This window comes from Phoxinus phoxinus (genome assembly GCF_949152265.1).
Source record: "Phoxinus phoxinus genome assembly, chromosome: 11".
NCBI lineage: Eukaryota > Metazoa > Chordata > Actinopteri > Cypriniformes > Leuciscidae > Phoxinus > Phoxinus phoxinus.
This window is the reverse complement of record NC_136886.1, coordinates 19,812,578-19,831,294: the sequence shown is the minus strand read 5'-3', so window position 1 is coordinate 19,831,294 and position 18,717 is coordinate 19,812,578. Positions and strand designations below refer to the sequence as shown.

At 43.7% G+C, this 18,717-nt stretch overlaps 2 protein-coding genes across 2 annotated transcripts in view; both read left to right on the top strand.

The window, feature by feature from the left end:
- Nucleotides 1–18,717, top strand: part of stx8 (syntaxin 8) — a 65,765-nt gene that overhangs the window by 13,664 nt on the left and 33,384 nt on the right. Inside the window, exons 5-6 of the mRNA XM_079629578.1 lie at nt 2,189–2,316; nt 2,911–3,003. Coding sequence (XP_079485704.1) covers nt 2,189–2,316; nt 2,911–3,003 — 221 coding nt within the window. The remainder of the gene's footprint in view (nt 1–2,188; nt 2,317–2,910; nt 3,004–18,717) is intronic.
- On the top strand, nt 14,783–17,875 carry LOC307007498 (uncharacterized protein). Its single transcript, XM_079629575.1, has 2 exons — nt 14,783–17,722; nt 17,776–17,875. Exon 1 carries the CDS (start codon nt 14,813–14,815, stop codon nt 17,627–17,629), a length of 2,817 nt encoding a protein of 938 aa, XP_079485701.1. The 5' UTR covers nt 14,783–14,812; the 3' UTR covers nt 17,630–17,722; nt 17,776–17,875.

The following is an 18,717-nucleotide window of genomic DNA, read 5'->3' as shown; positions in this document are numbered from 1 at the left end:
ACCCTGTTTGTCATCCTCTGATTGAAACAGTCTGTTTTGGGGGTGTTTCCCCTTTAAGAGTTCAGTGTTAACGCCCACTGTTATGATTGGCTAACGTCAGTGCCTATGCATCAATTATTAACGCCCCTGCCAGAACATTTGCGGATTCAGCGTATTTAAAAAGTAGTTTAAAGTTTTAAATACATTACTTACAGTTTGCGTCGTCGTTGTTGAGCTCAGAATAGTCGGCACGGACTTATCTTTGAGCAACAGTTTTCTGGCAAAGCCAGGATCATTTTGGGATTTGTTCTCAAAACAGTCATCCTTCAAATGTATAGAACAAACGCTTAAACTAACACTGCCATGACTGGGACGTCCGCAAAAAATAAAGTGCATCCATTTTTCCCTGACGACTGGATCTTTCGCAGCGTATTCAAAGATGTTTTTGTGCACAGCCAGGAACAGCACATCTGCGGCATCGTAAGTTCCCTGTACACAGACCCACTCGCTGTCCGTCGACTGAACACTTGTGAGGCGCGCGGGGCGACAACGATACGAAATGAGCGTAGTTGTCTTGCGCTTTAAGCGTAGTTGTCTTTTGCCGGAGGCGGTCATATGCAAACGCTGGTACGTCACTTCGTACCGTGACGCCACTTCTTACCATGGATCCAGAACGAGCTGTATTTAGAGCTTGATTAAATAAATGATTCGTTTATAATGGGGAGGACGTCTTAAGCTATGAAACTTGCAGGACGTTTTAATGCAGGACGCAGCCAAGAACGAGCTCCCACAGAGGGTCCGACACTTTTTCACGGCGCTCCATTGACTTCAACGCAGGCGGCTCATATTTTTGGTCTCGGCAGGCTATTAAGTCGTCGTTTTATAAAAAATATGGTTAAACGTTGTGCCTGGGGCATTTGTAACACAGATACGCGTTTCCCAGAGAGGTTGGAGGTGGGTGTCCGTTTTTCCCCTTCCCAAAACCGAAGTTAAATACTGACAAGTGTCGTCTTTGGATTAAACTGTGTGGACGTCCTCTCAGTCAGCGAAACCCCTCAAGGATCAACAAGCTCACTTTTGTGCTCTAAGATACATTTAGCTTTTAACCTTACTGTGAAGTTATAATAGTTAGACCGTTTTATGCTGGTTTAGGTTATGATTTCGGTTCTCTGCCCTAATTGTTTATACGCTAGCACACGCTGCTAATAAATACAACTTTATACTCGCGTAGTCCGTTTGCTTTGTAAATAATAACGATTATAGAAGTGAATAGAGACCCACCAAGATTTGCATGACAGTGTTTCTCCTGATATTGTTAGTCACAGCCTCCGTCTCGATTAGGATATGCTGTGGTTCATTGTTTGACTGTGACCGTTATGCTTTTGCCTCTATTTGGATGCCTTGTTGTTGCTTGCGTTTCACCGTTTGTCTTGAATAAAGCCTTCAAACGCATACTGCAGACACTTTTGCCTACTTCTATCGGACACTTTATTTGCTGCTTTATAAAAGTTTGATAAAATTTCAGCAGGAAGAGCCGTCACAGCATAAGCCATGTTGATACCAAACCAGAGTAACTAAGGGGGGCGGGGCTTAGCCAAAGGTGAATTTGGTTTCTCATGTCATGACCCCTTTAATACTTTTCCCCCCTCAACAAATACAGATACAAATATCGGCTGCTTTGCACACCCCTAATATATATATATATATAAGCAAACTTGTAAGATCGTAAAAAAAAAACTCCCTTGCCCAATCACTTTTGGCCATCCCACTACTGTACGTTTGGTGTGGTTAGTGCCACAATAGTGCTATTTAACACCCTGCTTTCTGTGGACTGATGAGGCCAAATCATCACCAGTGCACTGCTGCATTTTTTTTTCAGTCGCCAAAAATTTCTGCAGTTAGACCATTGATTGGGAGTGGGAGAAGTTATTAAATTTCTTACTAGGTCAGTTACAAAAATAAATACCTTAACGATCAAGCCTTTTCAACTCCCTGTCATCATTTAACTCTAATACATTATATTTTTGTTGGAAAGTGTGCAGCCTCCTCCTCTCTGCTGCCATCTTGTTACTCCTAACTAGGTTAGGATACCTCTCCAGCACCTCTCCATAATTTAGGAGCTGATACCTAGTCTTGACACTTAGGAACATTTATGAATCAGTTCTTAATAAACTGACATGTTACAATGTTTTTTGGCCATCTTCTGCAGGTCAAGTCTGATGACAGGAGGAAATGGGTCGGGACCGGCAGTGAACCCGTGGCTGATTAATGAGTCTGAGGAGACCAGAGGACTCGGCTTTGGAGAAATCAAACACCAACAACAGCAGATTATCGAAGGTACGTTGCATTTGAGATCACTTTTCAAGTCTTTCAGTCTTACAAATAATGTGGTGCTTGACATTGCTAGTAGCTGACAATTATCTGGCCACCTCTCTCTGCTGTCCAGATAAACATCTATCTTCTGATGAGATGAGACATTTTGAGAAGAATTTTTTTAATTTACGCCCCATTATGAGATCTGCTACACATTTGAGAATAGCAACTGGTAGGAGTTTTGAGAAAAAGCAGGAGCCGTTTTGTCTACCCAAGTTATACTTTTAGCTTCAAGGTTACAGCTAAAGTACCTTGTGGCTTACTGTGGCAGCGACCTCTGTCAAAAATGACATCAGATCTCAGTATGTCCTTTAAATGCCACAGATGCCAACACCCTGCTGCTAATGGAATATATGTACCTTTCTATTGTTTTTCCAACCCAAATGAGATAAGAATTTTCTTTTCCTTCAACATATGATAATTTACTTGGTAAATTAAACCACAGAAACATAAAATATTAGAATGTTAAACCATAATTTTTGAATAAATATGTGTCTTTTTGCCTTTCTTTTGTATAGTTCTGTCTGAATATGTCCATATTATCTCATGTGTCTTTAGCTCAGGATGCTGGCCTGGATGCTCTGGCTGCAGTCATAAGTAGACAAAAACAGATGGGTCAGGACATCGGCAATGAGCTAGAAGAACAGAACGGTAAGTGAAATGTGCAGTAGCCTATATGTGACAGCTCTGGCTGAACATTCAGATGTTTTCCTGTGAATAACATCTAATTTGCGGTCAGGTTGGTTTTACTTTGTCAAGCCGCTCTCTTGGTACACTACATGTGAAGTCATTGGATCTAAAATGAGTAATTGTTTGAGACTGGGTAAAGTGGAAAATGTGGTACAGGGTACTTGGAAACCCCCTCTCACCTAGTCTGTCTATCACATTTTTGCTGGGCAGCTAAATATAAGACCTGTGTCCTTTGCACAGAGACATCACATAACTTTGTGAATCATTTTGAATGCGAGAACATGGAGGAATTGCACAGTGCATGATGCAGTCAAAGTCACACAGAGGAGACTGAGCTCAGATCAGGAGTCTGTGACCTCATCTGAAGATTGCAGCTGCTTTTAACTTTTCCCACACTGTTCTTCAATCTGTCTGGCCTAGCTGGTAAAGTAAAACAGGCTAGAGTGGGGAAAACCTTATACATTTTTTTAAGTGAGATATTTTATCCACCAAGATCATTTGGCGGAAATACAATATTTTCTCAAAATGATCAGCCACACTGGCATTCAATAAAGAGTGCTACTTTAGTATGAATTGTCATGGTTACAGCAATTAAAAAAAACAGATAAACCAAAGCTGCAGTTGTTCATTTTAAAGCACTTAGTGATGTTTCTTGGCGCTCTAGCGTAATAAACATAACATTTATGTGTCTTGCCGGAAAAACATTGTAGTTAGAGTTACTTCTCCCTGTTTATGTCTATGATGAGTTACGCAGGTACTGGACTACTCCGCAGTGGTACGACCCGTGCAAGTCTAAAATAGTCAGAATATAAACACTTATTATAGGTGTACTGTAGTGATTATTCAGGATAAGACAAAAACACGGTTTGAAAATGGATTCATTATGTAATCGCTTATTATCTAAGTCTTGTAAATTCGGAACAAAAAAAATGCTACGGACTGGAGATTTAATATTCCTAATTGTTGTATTCTGTCTAACTGCTTTGTAGTGAGAGATGAAGCATCATGTGCAAATTACTTTTTAGGTCTTACTCAGATATCGACTAAGATTTCATGTTGTCTGATCTTATTACAACAATTGAGCAATTATTGTAACAATTTCGAAGAGCAGCCATCACAAACTTGAGTGTCAGGTATGTGAACCAACTGATACACAATCTTACATGCAAAATCGAATGGATAAACATCTCAGTTGAAGTCAATTCTGTGACCGTGCATCTTGTTTCTAAAAAAAGAAATCCTGATGCAAGTTCACCTTCTCCATGTTGCTTTTGTTGGCACAGCGAAGGTTGCCCACAATACTTTTTTAGGGGGCAGCGTAATTGCTGTGTTATTCCAGTGTTACTAGTCTTTTCTGTCTGCTTCAATATCTGGCTCCTTGAAAACATAAGACAGAGTCCAAAGAGTCTAAAGAGTCACAATTGGTATTTTTATTGAATAGAGATGAGCACATGAATTGAAAGAGTGATTGAAAAAGATAATGAAACTATTATAAATACATCCAGAGATTAGTTATTTTACATAGCCTAAACAAATCTAAGGTTCATCATTATTGTGACCCTCTGGTGGAGACTAATGCTGGGAATTGGAGGCACTTGGCTGCTTCTCACAGTTATTCAGGGCTCATGTGATTGATTTAGTCTGCTTCTCGCTTTCCCCAACTAAACATAGGAGTGAGAATGAATTATTTGAACGGGACTCACATGTTTCTCCCCTCTTTTGCTAAAGCGTGCAGCATCAGTGTTTCCTAGAAAAAGACTTTTAAGAGCAGTGACTGAGATAGCATGGTCTCTCATTTGAGAGCTGATAGAGTTACGGTGCTGTTCTAATGTACAGTCCAACAAACCTCTCCTGCAGATTTCATCTGCAAGAGTCTTTTTCAAGCAGTCAGATATAGCGTCTCTCCCATGTGCGTATTAAAGTCTTGCTTTCCTCTGGAAACCAGCCGTGAAGAGCTGTCACAGAAGGTCTTGAGCAGAGTCCTCTAGAAAGAGACTGAACACACTCGGGTTCCTTCCAAAATGCTGTAACTTTGTGCTCCTGATGCACTTTATATAAGCACATGTACAGTGTCTTCAGAAAGCATTCATGCTGATACTTTTTTTAAACATTTTTTGCCCTTCAGTAACACTAAATGCAACACATTCATGATTAATTTTCTGATTAATTCATCTGATTAACACATTTATAGGAATAGTCTAAAATTCACAAGTCATTATTTATTTATTATTTATTACCCTCATGTCTGTTATACTTTTTTTTTTCTTTTTTTCTATGGAACACAAACATATATTTTGAAGAATGTTATTACCACACAGTTTAGGTTCACATTGACTTCTGTTATGTTTTTTTGACCACACAATCAATACTATACCAGTCAACTTTTTTATATGGAGTTTTTTCATATAGATTAATATTGGTTTTGGTGATATTCTACTTCCTTATGTAAGGCCCGCCCAATCGGTCCAACGACAGTTTCCAATAAGCGGGTGAAGATTTACTGCGTGTTACTATCTTTTAAGCGTGGCAAATAAATTTAATTCCAATTAAACTTTTATTTGACTCCATTCTTATAACAACCTCGAATTTAGGTTAGAATGCCAATTGGTTATTGGTCATTGGTCATTTATATAATAGTTTAGCAACACATTTGGTAATTCTATTTAACTCTTTACTCTTATTATCCTTGTTCATTCAGGTGCCAAAGTCGCACAGGGTCCTCACACCGGCCGTTTATTTTTTGCAGGCCCACGATCACAAACTTATCCATTTTTGGTCACTAAACAGAGATAATTGGCTAAATATCTTAGACGGTCGCATTCACGCTTACTCAATTTAAGATATTTGTATAGCCCCCCGTGGTCTGTATACACTTTAATTAAAGTTACGTTTTCTTCAGTCAGAGGTAATGGCCACTACTACAGATATAAGCCGACCAATATTACTTCTCTGATAGTAGCTTTGGTTTGGTCATGTCATGGTTTCCCCACATACACTTAACTAGAGTAACATTCCTTTAAACAGAGGTAAGACTCAACCTATTTAGGTTGGTCGAGCAACATTTTGCTGTCCTAAACGGATATTCCCTTTTTTTCGTCTTTACAAAACAAGGTACACTTGAATTAGTGCCAAATATTAGCCGGAACTCTAAAATCGCAGTTGGTGTGCCCCATGCTCCACTCTAAACTGGACTCTTGTAGTCCGTCACTCTGATGGAGTTTTGCGGAAACAATGGATACAGCGTAATCTACTAAAGTTAATAATTTCAGAATAAAGTCAAATGTAACTATTTATTATGTCAGATAAATGTATCATGCCAATTACATCAGTTCAAAGATAATAAATACAAAACATCAAATGCTCTGGAATAAAGAGAAAAAATGCAAACCTGACAAATACATAATTCTGAATGTCTGAAGACATCCAGCATTACGGGCTGACTACAAATCGCCCCTAGCCTCTTGTGGCATCCAGAGTTTACACCTTTTGAGGCCAGGATGCTATTTGCCTGGAAGATCCCCCCTCCTCTGTAAGCATGATATCTTTAAACTCTTAAAAACTTGATTACCTTTTGGTTTACTTCTTTGGAATGAGATCTTTATACCAGTCACACTGAGACATTTCAAATGATACCAAACATGTTTAGTGTTGTATAATAATTGTTCACATTAAACCAGATAGGTTTTTGGCATGAGAGAGAGACGAAATGGGGAAAGGAAAGAAATGTAAATTAATACAATACTGAGTTGATTGCCCTAAGTGTGATTTCGTCTTGCATGGGGATGCTAGTTAATCAAAAGAGAGGTCAAATGTTAATTTCCTTTGTTTTCTCAGAGAGTAGCCCTCTCTTCCAGTTCTTTCAGTTTCTCCAGTCTTACACAAATATTTAAATATTTACTTTTAAGTGCATTTAAAACAATTTTTGGGGGGATTGGGGATTATACATTTAATGAATCTTCATTTGGGGATGATTAATCACAGAAAACTTTGCATTAGAAGTAGTTCAGTTTTTAATAGTTACGTTAAAAAGTAATAAAAATAGTAAACAATTAATAAAGTCTGGGCAAAGATTAAAGTCAATACTTCATGGCTGTACTGTGTTCAAGAACATTGTCAGTTTTCAGTATTTCTATGAGCTTTGTGTATTGGAATTTTAAACTATACCAAATTAGCATTTGCACAATGGACTTTCCAGGTCATGCCATAGTTTGGATTGAAGTCTGGGCTCTGACTGGGTCATTCCAGAACTACTAACTTCTTTTTTCCAAGCCATCCCTTTATAGTTTAGCTGTGTGCTGTTGATTATTGCTGCTCTGGAAAAATGTACCTTCAACCTAAATGCAGATCTCTGACTGACTCAAACAGCTTCTCTCCAAGTGGTCTTGATACCAACAAGGTTTCCAGTTTTGCATGACGCTGCCACTACCATTTTTGATGTTGGGTTGGTTTGCGCCAAACATTCTTTTTTGCTTTAGGTGAATCAACCTTGGACTAATCAGACCACAAAATTCTTCCAGAAGGTTTGGAGTGGCTTAAAAGTTTTGTCACATGGCTTCTAGCAAACTTTAGCCGTGATGTAATGTCGGTCTTTTTCGAAATTGGCGTTCTTATAGCCATTCTCATGAAGAGAGGCCGAATCATTGAAGTGTTGAAGGAATTGTTGACGTCTACATAGTTTCCCCAATTTCATCCAAGGAACTCTGCAGCTCTGTCAGCGTTGTAGCTGGCCTCTGATCATTTCTCTGGCAATTGACCTTTTGGCCTTTATTATTCGATCTGGTTGATGGCCTGAACTTAGTAATGTTTGGATTCTGCCATGGTTTTTCCATTTGGTTACAGCAAATATCCCAGTGTTCCTTGGCAAACATATGACCCTTCTAGTATTTTTATAACCTTGTGAGGACATTTATTCCTCCAGACAATTTCACTCCAAGGTTCTACAGGTGGTTTCATGGTCTACATCAGACCACAGGACTGATCTGATCTGTTTCAGTTTCGAAATGCCAGAAAACTAACTCTGGGGTTATTCAGAGTTGGTGTTCCGATTATACTTTTAAACTTGATACAGCGCCTTTAAAAACCACAGTGCACATGGTGTGAGATGCAACAAACAAAAATACCTGTCAGACGCATGTGTGTGTAGACCAACAATTAAAATTTAGCATTGCTGGAACATTATGTGAACACTATTTGAAGTCTGCCTTGACAATTTGACAAACTAGATTGAAAATTTGAGTTCTATAGTTTAAACTCTGCTTAGACCAGGGGTTTTCAAACTGAGGTATGGGACTACTGGGGGTCTGAAAGAGGGTGCTAGGGGGTCTATTGAACATTTGAGAGAGAGAATCACATACATATTGTTTTTAATCTGTTATCAAAGGTGACTGTATCAAAAATGTCCATATGTCAGAAATGTAGAGTTCGAAGATAATTGCAGTTAGCTATCATCATGTATTCATTTAAGGCAGAAACAATGAGCTCATTAAAGCAGTTATTGCAAGTTTTGACCATAATGATTACAATATATAGAAAATTTGGCAGTGGTGCTGCTGGTGCATGTTGATTCAGAGTTGGCATCATCTGGAATCCTCGCAGGGGTTGGTGGAATATTAAAAATAGTTTGAAAACCCCAGTCTGCTGAAAATACCAGATGTGGCCATGTGGGCATGCCAAACGATTTAATAGAGTTGAGAAAAGTTTATTTTTCGGGTGCAACAAACAATACGATAGAAGACTGTAGAAGACATGAGCAGCTACTGTTGAGAGGAGAAATTTGTCCTCGCTGTTAGACATTTTTATTTGACATGACTCATATTTTAAGAAAAAATCATGTGTGGTAAAATAACATATGCGGTTGTGGGGATCTTGGTGTTTAAATAATTTAACAGTCTGTAAAATTTGTTACTTGAATGAAAGCAAAGAAAGCCATATAAATCATCAGATGTAGTGAATAAATGTTTTATAGATACTTATTGTAAAGAAACATATATGCATGAAAATGTACAAATGCCCTCTAGCGACGAAAACAAACCTGCATCTACTGCATGTGTGGTTTTACGCATCTTATTTTTGTCTTCCTCTTTAAATATACACTACTAATGTATGTTGGCTCTTACTTTCACATGCAGACAGCATGTTTAAGTGTGTGTGAATTGCAGTCAAGACCTCAGATAACACATTGACAAGTCATGTGACGGCAGTGAAGAGGTCAGTGTTTGCCACTTGAAAGCTCTAGATGAGTTGAAAAGGTCAGCTGATCTCCAATTGTGCCGTCTAGCAGTAGAGGAACAACCCAAAGTCTTCATCAGAGAATTGGATTTGGTTGCTTGTGCTTATCTCTCCAGTTTCCTCAGATTCCTGCAGTCTTTTACCTATGTGAGTTAGCACCTGTATAAAATCAACACATCCAACATAACATAAAAATAATGTTTTCTATAGAAAGATGATATGTTTTTTTTTGGTGTGCATTATTTGAGAGAGATCGTGTGATCATTACTAAACAAGGCATCACTGTTCCGACAGTGTTTTAGCCGCTCCATTACACTCTTGTATTATATGACATAATCGACAATTTAAAAAGTAATAAGATAGTTTAATGCCCTAAAAGAGACAGCAGAAAATGGATCGCTTTTACCAAAAAGGACAAGAAAAAACCCTTCTTCCTGTTGCCGTATGACCTTTTTGTCCTCTCGCTAGTTCTTTTTCTTTGAATGACACTTCAGTTCTGTAATAGTGTTTTACTGTAAATAGATTAAACATTTAATGTAGGAAGTGAGAGGCACCACTGATCTCCTTTTAAGGCTATGGCTATGAAGGGTGTTCAGTAGTTAACATGACTCTGAAGCTTCCTGCTGACTCTTGAGTACTGTCAACATACTGGCAAAACTGGCCTGCTCAGACATCCTGATATCCTCGTGCTGACCATTTAACCAGAGCCGGAAAGTAAAAAGGGAGTTTTTATGCCCTGTTCATTTAAATTATTATTTCTCTACTTAAAAGTTTTAGTTCACACAACAATAACAATTCTGTCATTATTTACTCATTGTAGTACCAAGCCCATACAACTTTTTTTATTCATCTTCAGAACACAAACAAAGTGTCTGTCTGTCTATTGAAAGTATATCAAAGCTCCAAAAAGGTCATTAATTCAACATAAGACTCCAGTGGTATTAATATTTTCAGTTCTGCATAGCCCTCTGATGTGCTTTCAGAAGAGAATCATGCCTGTTCAAATGAGATTATTAAATGTTGCTCAATTTGTGTACAGCATCCCTCTTCCTTTGTTGTACACTTAAAAAAAAAATCTGTGAAATGTATGGTAAAAAACTGTAGCAACATTATAGATTTTACAGATTTAAATACTTATTTTCTGATATCATGTTAATATACCAACCTATACTAATATCTGATTTGTACCTCTGTAATATACTGACAACCACCAAAAAAGGTGGTGATGAGAAAATCACATGATGAATCAAAGATCATCACAAGCAGTTTTTCCACAAGTTTTACTAGTAAATAGAAGGGGCACAGTGTCATTCACATAATTACTAAACACCATCATGGTAACACACAACATTAAAATTGGCAACAAAAAAATTGTTCTTTACAAAAAAACTGTATTTTACTCTAAAATTGTAATTAAATTAAATGTAGTTCTTCACCATTTACAGTAAGGTCACTTTTATGGTCTTTTACCATTAAAATAATGATCATTTCTTTACAGTGTGCAGCCCTTCCAAGACATTCTGTAGCAGACATTGTAGAGCTATGCGGTGGTGAAGATGTTTTGTAAATGGAGACTTGTTTACAGAGAATCTAGAGTTTAAAATCAAATTTTAAGCTGGAAATACTAATAATAAAGTTTTATGATTCTGAAATAAGAAACAAAGATATGTAACAACGTGTTGTAAAATAAATAAGAGCTATATAAGATTCTTCAGCACTTTTACGTCAATAAGCAAATTTGTAAAATCTGCAAACAATTATTTGCTTCCTTTTGAAACACAGGATTCTCTTTGGAAGATTATCAACTCATGCTGTATAACATGAATCTTCAGGTTTTGCTCAAACTTGTAGAGTGCATGCTGCTTGTTAAAGCAAAGGATGGACATACAGTATCAAATATAAAAAAAATATGATGTGTTCTGATTATTTTTGGTATAATTTGAGAAAAAATATTAATATAAGCATTTAGTAGGCTCAGACTGTTGGACCCACTCTGCTTAGTTGCAGATGAGCCAGTCAGCCCTTCAGTTCACACCAATTTGGAATCACCAAAAATGCTTTATGCAATGAACCTTATATGTGTGCTATACTATAGTCTGCAGAAAAAAAACAAGAAAACCGATTTAATTTGGCTTCCAAATATAACATGGCAGCAATTATTCCTCTGCGTATTACAAAAAAAAAGTCCTACATCAACAGAGTGTTACTTTTTTGTGCTGAAAGTCAACATCATTTGAGTTTATTGGTGTGGATGTTTCTCAGATATTTGGCCTGGAACTATGACATCAGCGTGTGTCGTTGGCGGGTGAATTAGTGTGGTTATTTGTGATGACTGTGCACTGCAAAAAATCTTTTTTTTCTTAGAGGGCAAATGAAGTTGAAGTTAGCTGGGTCAGAACAAGGTGCCTCATGTTACTGGCAATACAAGGGTCATGGTGGCACGCCAAACGTTTCTGTTATTTGCTATTTAAACACTCATTGGTGTTTGGGAGATGAGTTTGTTCTACATTTTGAACTTGGACAGTGAAACAGCAAAGTTAATTTATATTCTACACTCTTTTAGTGTTGTTTAATCAACACTCTCTATATGTAGATTCCTTTCTTACAGGGGTCTTTGTAGCGTGTCCTTCTATAAAGAATTAGTCATTCTGTTTGGTTTGTTACCCAACCTTAACCTCTCAACATTGTATAAATAAAACCAGTCTATTTGTACTAACGTGACTAGGAAAGAAACGACACTTCTTTTGAGGCAAGTTTGGAAATTCTCCAAAACCGATATGTTGCGGTGATCCACTCTAAAGACGATGAGTCCTTCAGGATGGAACCATCATAAACATTGTTCTCTTACGTAGAGTTCTCTCGTACTGCGTCGAAAGAACGCTACGGGAAAGATATTTCTTTGTCGAGATTGAAGCCAAAAATTAATCCTTAATTTTGTAATATTGTAAAACGCTTTTCTGAAGCATACAACCTAGGCGGAGCAATACAGCTCACCCATTGGCTGCTCTGCCAGAAAAGCACAGCCTATGCGAGGCCAGGACGCTGACCAATGAGGACGCTTCGCGCCCTTCTGCGTCACCTCCCGCCCAAACAGGCGTGGCCTAGGCCTATAAATACGAGCATAGCTGTCTAACACGCCGATTTTCTTAAATTCAACGAAGCTGCACGCATCGCTGGATTGATTCGAGCCACCACAGCCGTCTGGATACAAGCACCTCAGCAGGACGAGCCCTTACCTGAAGCCGCTGGTCTTCGCCGCCTTCAGCCGCCGTTCCCTGCTGCGCTTCTCCGGCGTGGATATATCCTTTCAGTTTTGTGTGTGTTTTGTGTGTGTGTTCGCCTACCGCGTCACACGCTTTTTCCTCACAAAAGAGCACGAGCGTCTTTATAAAGATGTCTCGCTTTTCCTGCGGCTCCTGCCGAGCTGCGCTCATCGACGGGGACCACCACGAGTTATGTGTTTCCTGCTTGGGCGAGGAACATGCAGCTATCGCTCTCGGTGATGGCGGCTGCCATCACTGCGACATGATGCCAATCGCGACTCTGCGGACTCGCCTTGCATCTTTCGCCGAAGCTGCTCAACCGCCCCCTGTAGCGCCGCGCCGTAAAAAGCGCCGTGCTCAGCGGGTCCCGGAACCTCCCTCCACGAGGAGCTCGCCGCCGCCGCCGCTAGCTCCTCTCAACGTCTCGCTCGAGTCGCTCACCGACGGACAACAGCCGCAGCACGCCGCTTTGTCCGTTATGGATGACGACCAGCAAGCTGTATCAGAGGGAGATGATGATTGCTGTTCGCTTCTCGCTTCGGAGAGCGAGGGTTGGGCGAGCTCTGTGGACCTCCCCTCCCCCGCTGTTCGAGAGCGCAGAGGAGGGAAGATCAGCATCGAGGCGGAACTGATGCGTCTGCTCACACAGGCCGTGTCGAGCCTCGGCCTCGATTGGTCGACGCCCGAACAACCTGCACTCAACCGGCTGGATGGACGCTTCCTCTCTGGAGACCGCGCTGCGCCCCCCTCCAGACACGCACCGTTTCTTCCTGAGCTTCACGAAGAGGTAGCGAAATCATGGAAGGCGCCATTTTCAGCCAGAGTACGTACTTCTGCCTCGCCAGCATTCTCCGTAGTGGACGGTGCTCGAGACAGAGGCTACCACGCTCTCCCTCCGGTCGAGGAGGCGGTAGCGACTCACCTTTGCCCACCCTCTGCGGGACGGCGGGCTAAGGGAGTCCTACCATCCAAAGCTTGCCGCACGTCTTCAGCTCTGAACGGTCGCGTGTATTCCGCCGCCGGACAAGCTGCATCGGCGCTGCACACCATGGCGGTGCTTCAAATCCACCAGGCCAACCTCCTCTGCAAGCTAGACGAGGAAGGCCCGGGCGCGATCAGTGTTCCGGACCTGCGTAGCGCCACAGACCTAGCTCTTCGCGCTACAAAGTCCGCCGCACACGCCATCGGCAGGATTATGGCCACAGCTACTGTTTCTGAGAGACATTTATGGCTGACTCTCTCTGAAATGGCGGAATCCGAGCGCTCTGCGTTTCTCGACGCCCCCATTTCACCGGCTGGCCTCTTCGGATCCTCCGTGAAGGACTTCGCGGACCGATTCGCCGAGGTACAGAAAACTTCGCAGGCCATGAGACATTTCCTGCCAAAGCGCTCCAGTTCCGCAACAGGCCGCCCTAAACAGCCGCCTGCCCGAACTCAGCAGCGCCCCGCGCCCGCCGCGCCGGCCCAGCAACAACAGGCCCGAGAGAGACCACGGTCTCGCTCCGCCGGACGCCGCCCGCCACCGCGTGGTCCTCGGCCCAAGATCTCAATCAAGCCCGAGGCCTCGGCGCCATCCTAGCCCTGCTAGGAAAAAGACGGTGTTCGGGTCCCGCTGCGGCCGGACTTCCACCAAAGATTCCCGCTTGTACAGCCCTAAGTTCCGTGTTTGTACCAGTGTACTCAGCAGCCAACAAACCGGCCGTAAAGCCCGTTTGCCTGCACACAAACGCCGTTTTCACGGCGACCCAGATAAATCTAAAAAAGAGTTTAATTTCTGGTGTTCCGGCCAAGGCCGATGGTGTAATGTGTGTAACTGCAATGCCCACCCAGTGCCCATTCATTCACACAAGCACAGCCCCGTTCAACACAGGGTTTGCACACATAAAATCGGCTCACACCGATTGTGCTTTACGTGTAGTGAGCGTGCCCACTGTCCAGTGCCCACAACCACTACACACTGCACGTTCCGCGGTTTCTGTAAAAACGAAACTAACGAACGGTCAGTCAGTACACAAACACAGTGTCCCCGGTGTTATAAATGTGCCCGCCACCAAGCGCCCACGTTTATTCACAAACATAACGAGCCCCGTAGGGCTCGCCCCGCGTGCTCTCTCTCAACTCAGAGAGTCGAGCGCGCGCGGGACGCATACTGTGTTAAACATGTCCCCCGCCTCAGACGCCACGGCGTCCATGTCACAGCACATGGTTGCTCTCGTGTCGCCGCCATTTCGCGACCAGAGCCCAGATTACATTCAACCCCTAGTCACACGTGCAGATGCATGGGAAGGACTACCCGGGGTTTCAGAATGGGTGCTAGAGACTATAAAAAGAGGCTATTCGCTACAGTTTTATCGACGCCCTCCCCGTTTCACGGGAAAAGTCGAAACCACGGTAAAAACAGAAGTAGCACATCTACTTCGAGCCGAAATAGCGAAGCTATTGAGCAAAGGGGCCATAGAGCCTTTATCTCAAGCTCAGAGCGAAGGGGGCCTGTACAGCAGATATTTCCTGGTACCGAAGAAAGACGGGGGTCTCAGACCCATTTTAGATCTAAGGCGTCTGAACAAAACGCTTGCAAAGCGGAAGTTCAGAATGCTCACGACCAGAGGTATCCTCGCGCAAATTCGCCGAGAAGACTGGTTTATGGCAATAGATCTGAAAGACGCGTATTTTCACATACAAATTGCGTCACGTCACAGGCGATTTTTGAGATTCGCCTTCGAGGGCCGGGCATATCAGTACACAGTCCTGCCATTCGGCCTATCCCTAGCACCTCGTACATTTACAGTGTGCATGGACGCGGCGCTGGCACCCCTGAGACTCCGGGGCGTTCGAATTCTGAACTATTTGGACGATTGGCTAATTCTGGCTCAATCGCCGTCAGAACTCGCTCACCACAAGACACTAATACTCGATCACCTCGAGTGCTTAGGTCTGAGGGTCAATTGGGAGAAAAGTTCACTGTTTCCCAGTCAAAGGATCTCCTTTTTAGGACTGGATCTGAACTCACTGTCTATGACAGCACAGCTGTCATCACAGCGCAGGCGAAATACCCTGCAAATGGCGAAATCCTTCCTCAGCGGCCACATAGTGCCACTCAGGAGATTTCAGAAAATGCTGGGCCTCATGGCCTCAGCCTCAACAGTGCTGCAGTTGGGCCTGCTGCGCATGCGCCCACTACAGTTCTGGTTGAGAGCGCGCGTACCGCGCCGAGCATGGCTACACGGTCGCTATCGCCTCAAGGTCACTCAGGAATGCATTTCAGCCCTGACACCATGGAGAGCGTCAGACTGGTACCGGTCAGGTGTAAGCCTGGGGACTTCCTCGAGCCTGAAGGTGGTGTCCACGGACGCGTCCACCTCAGGCTGGGGAGCACTGCTCGACGGCAGTCCGCTCTTTGGCCAGTGGTCAGAGCGAGCCAAACTACCGCACATAAACTGCCTGGAAATGATGGCAGTGGACTTTGCGCTGAGGCGCTTCTGTCCCCGGATAAAAGGACACCACGTCCTGGTCCGCTCGGACAACATGTCGGTAGTAGCCTACATAAACCGCCAGGGTGGCGTGAGATCCCGGAACCTATTCAGGTTAGCGGAACGCATACTGGTGTGGGCCCAGCACAACCTGCGCTCGTTAAGAGCAATGCACGTGCCAGGCCACTTGAACGTAGGCCCGGACAGACTCTCACGGAACAACGTTCCCACTGGAGAGTGGTCCCTACACACACAGACAGTGCGTCTGCTGTGGAAAACGTTCGGCAGAGCGGAAATAGACCTGTTTGCAAACCAGGAAAACGCTCATTGCCCAGAATTCTTTTCGAAGAGCACGAACGCGCTGGCCAGAGTCTGGCCCCGCCGCCCGCTCTATGCTTTTCCTCCTGTCTCACTCCTGCCTCAAGTGCTGGAGCGTATCAGGGAGAGCGGATGCTCAGTACTGCTAGTTGCTCCATTCTGGACGAATCAGACCTGGTTCCCAGCTTTGATGCAACTGAAAAGTACTGCCCCGTGGCCGATACCAGTGAGGAGAGACCTCCTCTCACAGGCCAAGGGCTCGATTTTGCATCCTCACCCCGAGCTTTGGTCCCTACACGTATGGGCCATAAACGGGTACCCGCTAACCTCCCAAGAGGAGTGTTAGACACGATCGAACAAGCTAGGGCTCCGTCTACTAGACGGCTCTACGCTTCCAAATGGTCGGTGTTCTCTGGATGGTGTTCAGATCAAGGTCTGTCACCACTTCAGTGTGGGGAACCGGAGATTCTCTCCTTCTTGCAAGAGCTATTGGATAAGGGAAGAACCCCATCCACGCTCAAAGTCTATGTGGCTGCCATATCAGCGTTCGTTAATCCAACGCTTGGCCGTTCACTAGGCAGGAACGACCTGGTGGTCCGCTTCCTGAGAGGCGCCAGGAGGTTAAACCCTCCAAGGCCTCCTTCAGTCCCCGTTTGGGACCTTTCTACAGTGTTGAACGCTATGAAAGGGGCCCCTTTCGAGCCTATTCACTCAGTTGACATGAAACACCTGTCTCTCAAGACCGTGTTTCTTTTGGCTCTCGCTTCAGTGAAGCGTGTGGGAGACTTGCAAGCGCTCTCAGTGAGAGCTTCTTGTATGGAGTTCGGTCCAAACGACTCTATAGTCGTGTTGAAACCGAAGCATGGGTACGTGCCTAAGTCCCTCAACACACCGTTCAGGGCTCAGGTCATCTCCCTGTCGGCCCTGCCGGCCTCAGAGGACGGAAATAGCTCCCTTTGCCCGGTCAGGGCATTAAGAGCTTACGTGTCCCGCTCCGCTGTTTTTCGACAGACGGAGCAGCTCTTCGTTTCGTTCAGCGGGCGCTCCAAGGGACGAGCCGCAACGAAACAGAGTCTGTCTCGATGGGTAGTGGACGCCATTGCGCTAGCCTACGCATCTGGAGGCTTGGAATGCCCTTTGGGCATCAGAGCACATTCCACGAGAGGCATGGCCTCCTCATGGGCTTGGTATAGCGGAATCTCGTTACAAGATATCTGTATGGCGGCAGGCTGGGCCTCCCCGTCTACATTTATTAGGTTCTATAACCTAGAGGTTCCTGCGTTGCAGGCTAAACTGCTCTCGGTCTAGAAGACTATGTATAAGTGTTCCTGCCCCGCACTGCGGCCCAGGTCACTTCAATGGTAATATGTACAAGTGCTCCTGCCCCGCGCTGCGGCCCAGGTCACTTCAATGTCTAATATGTATAAGTGCTCCTGCCCCGCGCTGCGGCCCAGGTCACTTCAATGTTTTAAGCATCACTCACTGACAATGTGTCCCATGAGCATGCTATTACCCCTCATATATATCTATATTTACATATATATGCTATTATGCCTTGAGAGGCACTACTATAAGGGATGATGCTATTTTAGCCGCTCTCCTTATACTTCTTGGGGTAGGCGCTTGTATACCAGGGCGCGCGCGCCCTTAGGTGTCTGTGTCGATCCAAGAACACGCACGGCGGTTTGCATGGGGTTCCCGTAGCGTTCTTTCGACGCAGTACGAGAGAACTCTACGTAAGAGAACGTACTCGGTTACTAACGTAACCTCGGTTCTCTCTAGGAGAGGGAACGAGTACTGCGTCTCATGCCGTGCGTGTCCACGCTGCGTCGCTTCATTGACGAAAATCGGCGTGTTAGACAGCTATGCTCGTATTTATAGGCCTAGGCCACGCCTGTTTGGGCGGGAGGTGACGCAGAAGGGCGCGAAGCGTCCTCATTGGTCAGCGTCCTGGCCTCGCATAGGCTGTGCTTTTCTGGCAGAGCAGCCAATGGGTGAGCTGTATTGCTCCGCCTAGGTTGTATGCTTCAGAAAAGCGTTTTACAATATTACAAAATTAAGGATTAATTTTTGGCTTCAATCTCGACAAAGAAATATCTTTCCCGTAGCGTTCTTTCGACGCAGTACTCGTTCCCTCTCCTAGAGAGAACCGAGGTTACGTTAGTAACCGAGTACGTTTGTGTTAAGAAACTGAATGCCACGTTATATACAAGCTGAGGTTATGAGGGGTATTATACAGTATGTGTATTTCAACTACCGTATTTTCCGGACTATAAGTCGCACTTTTTTTCATAGTTTTGCTGGTCCTGCGACTTATAGTCAGGACCGACTTGTATATCAAAATGAATTCATACTGACTGAGATGAACCAAGAGAAAACATTACCGTCTACAGCCG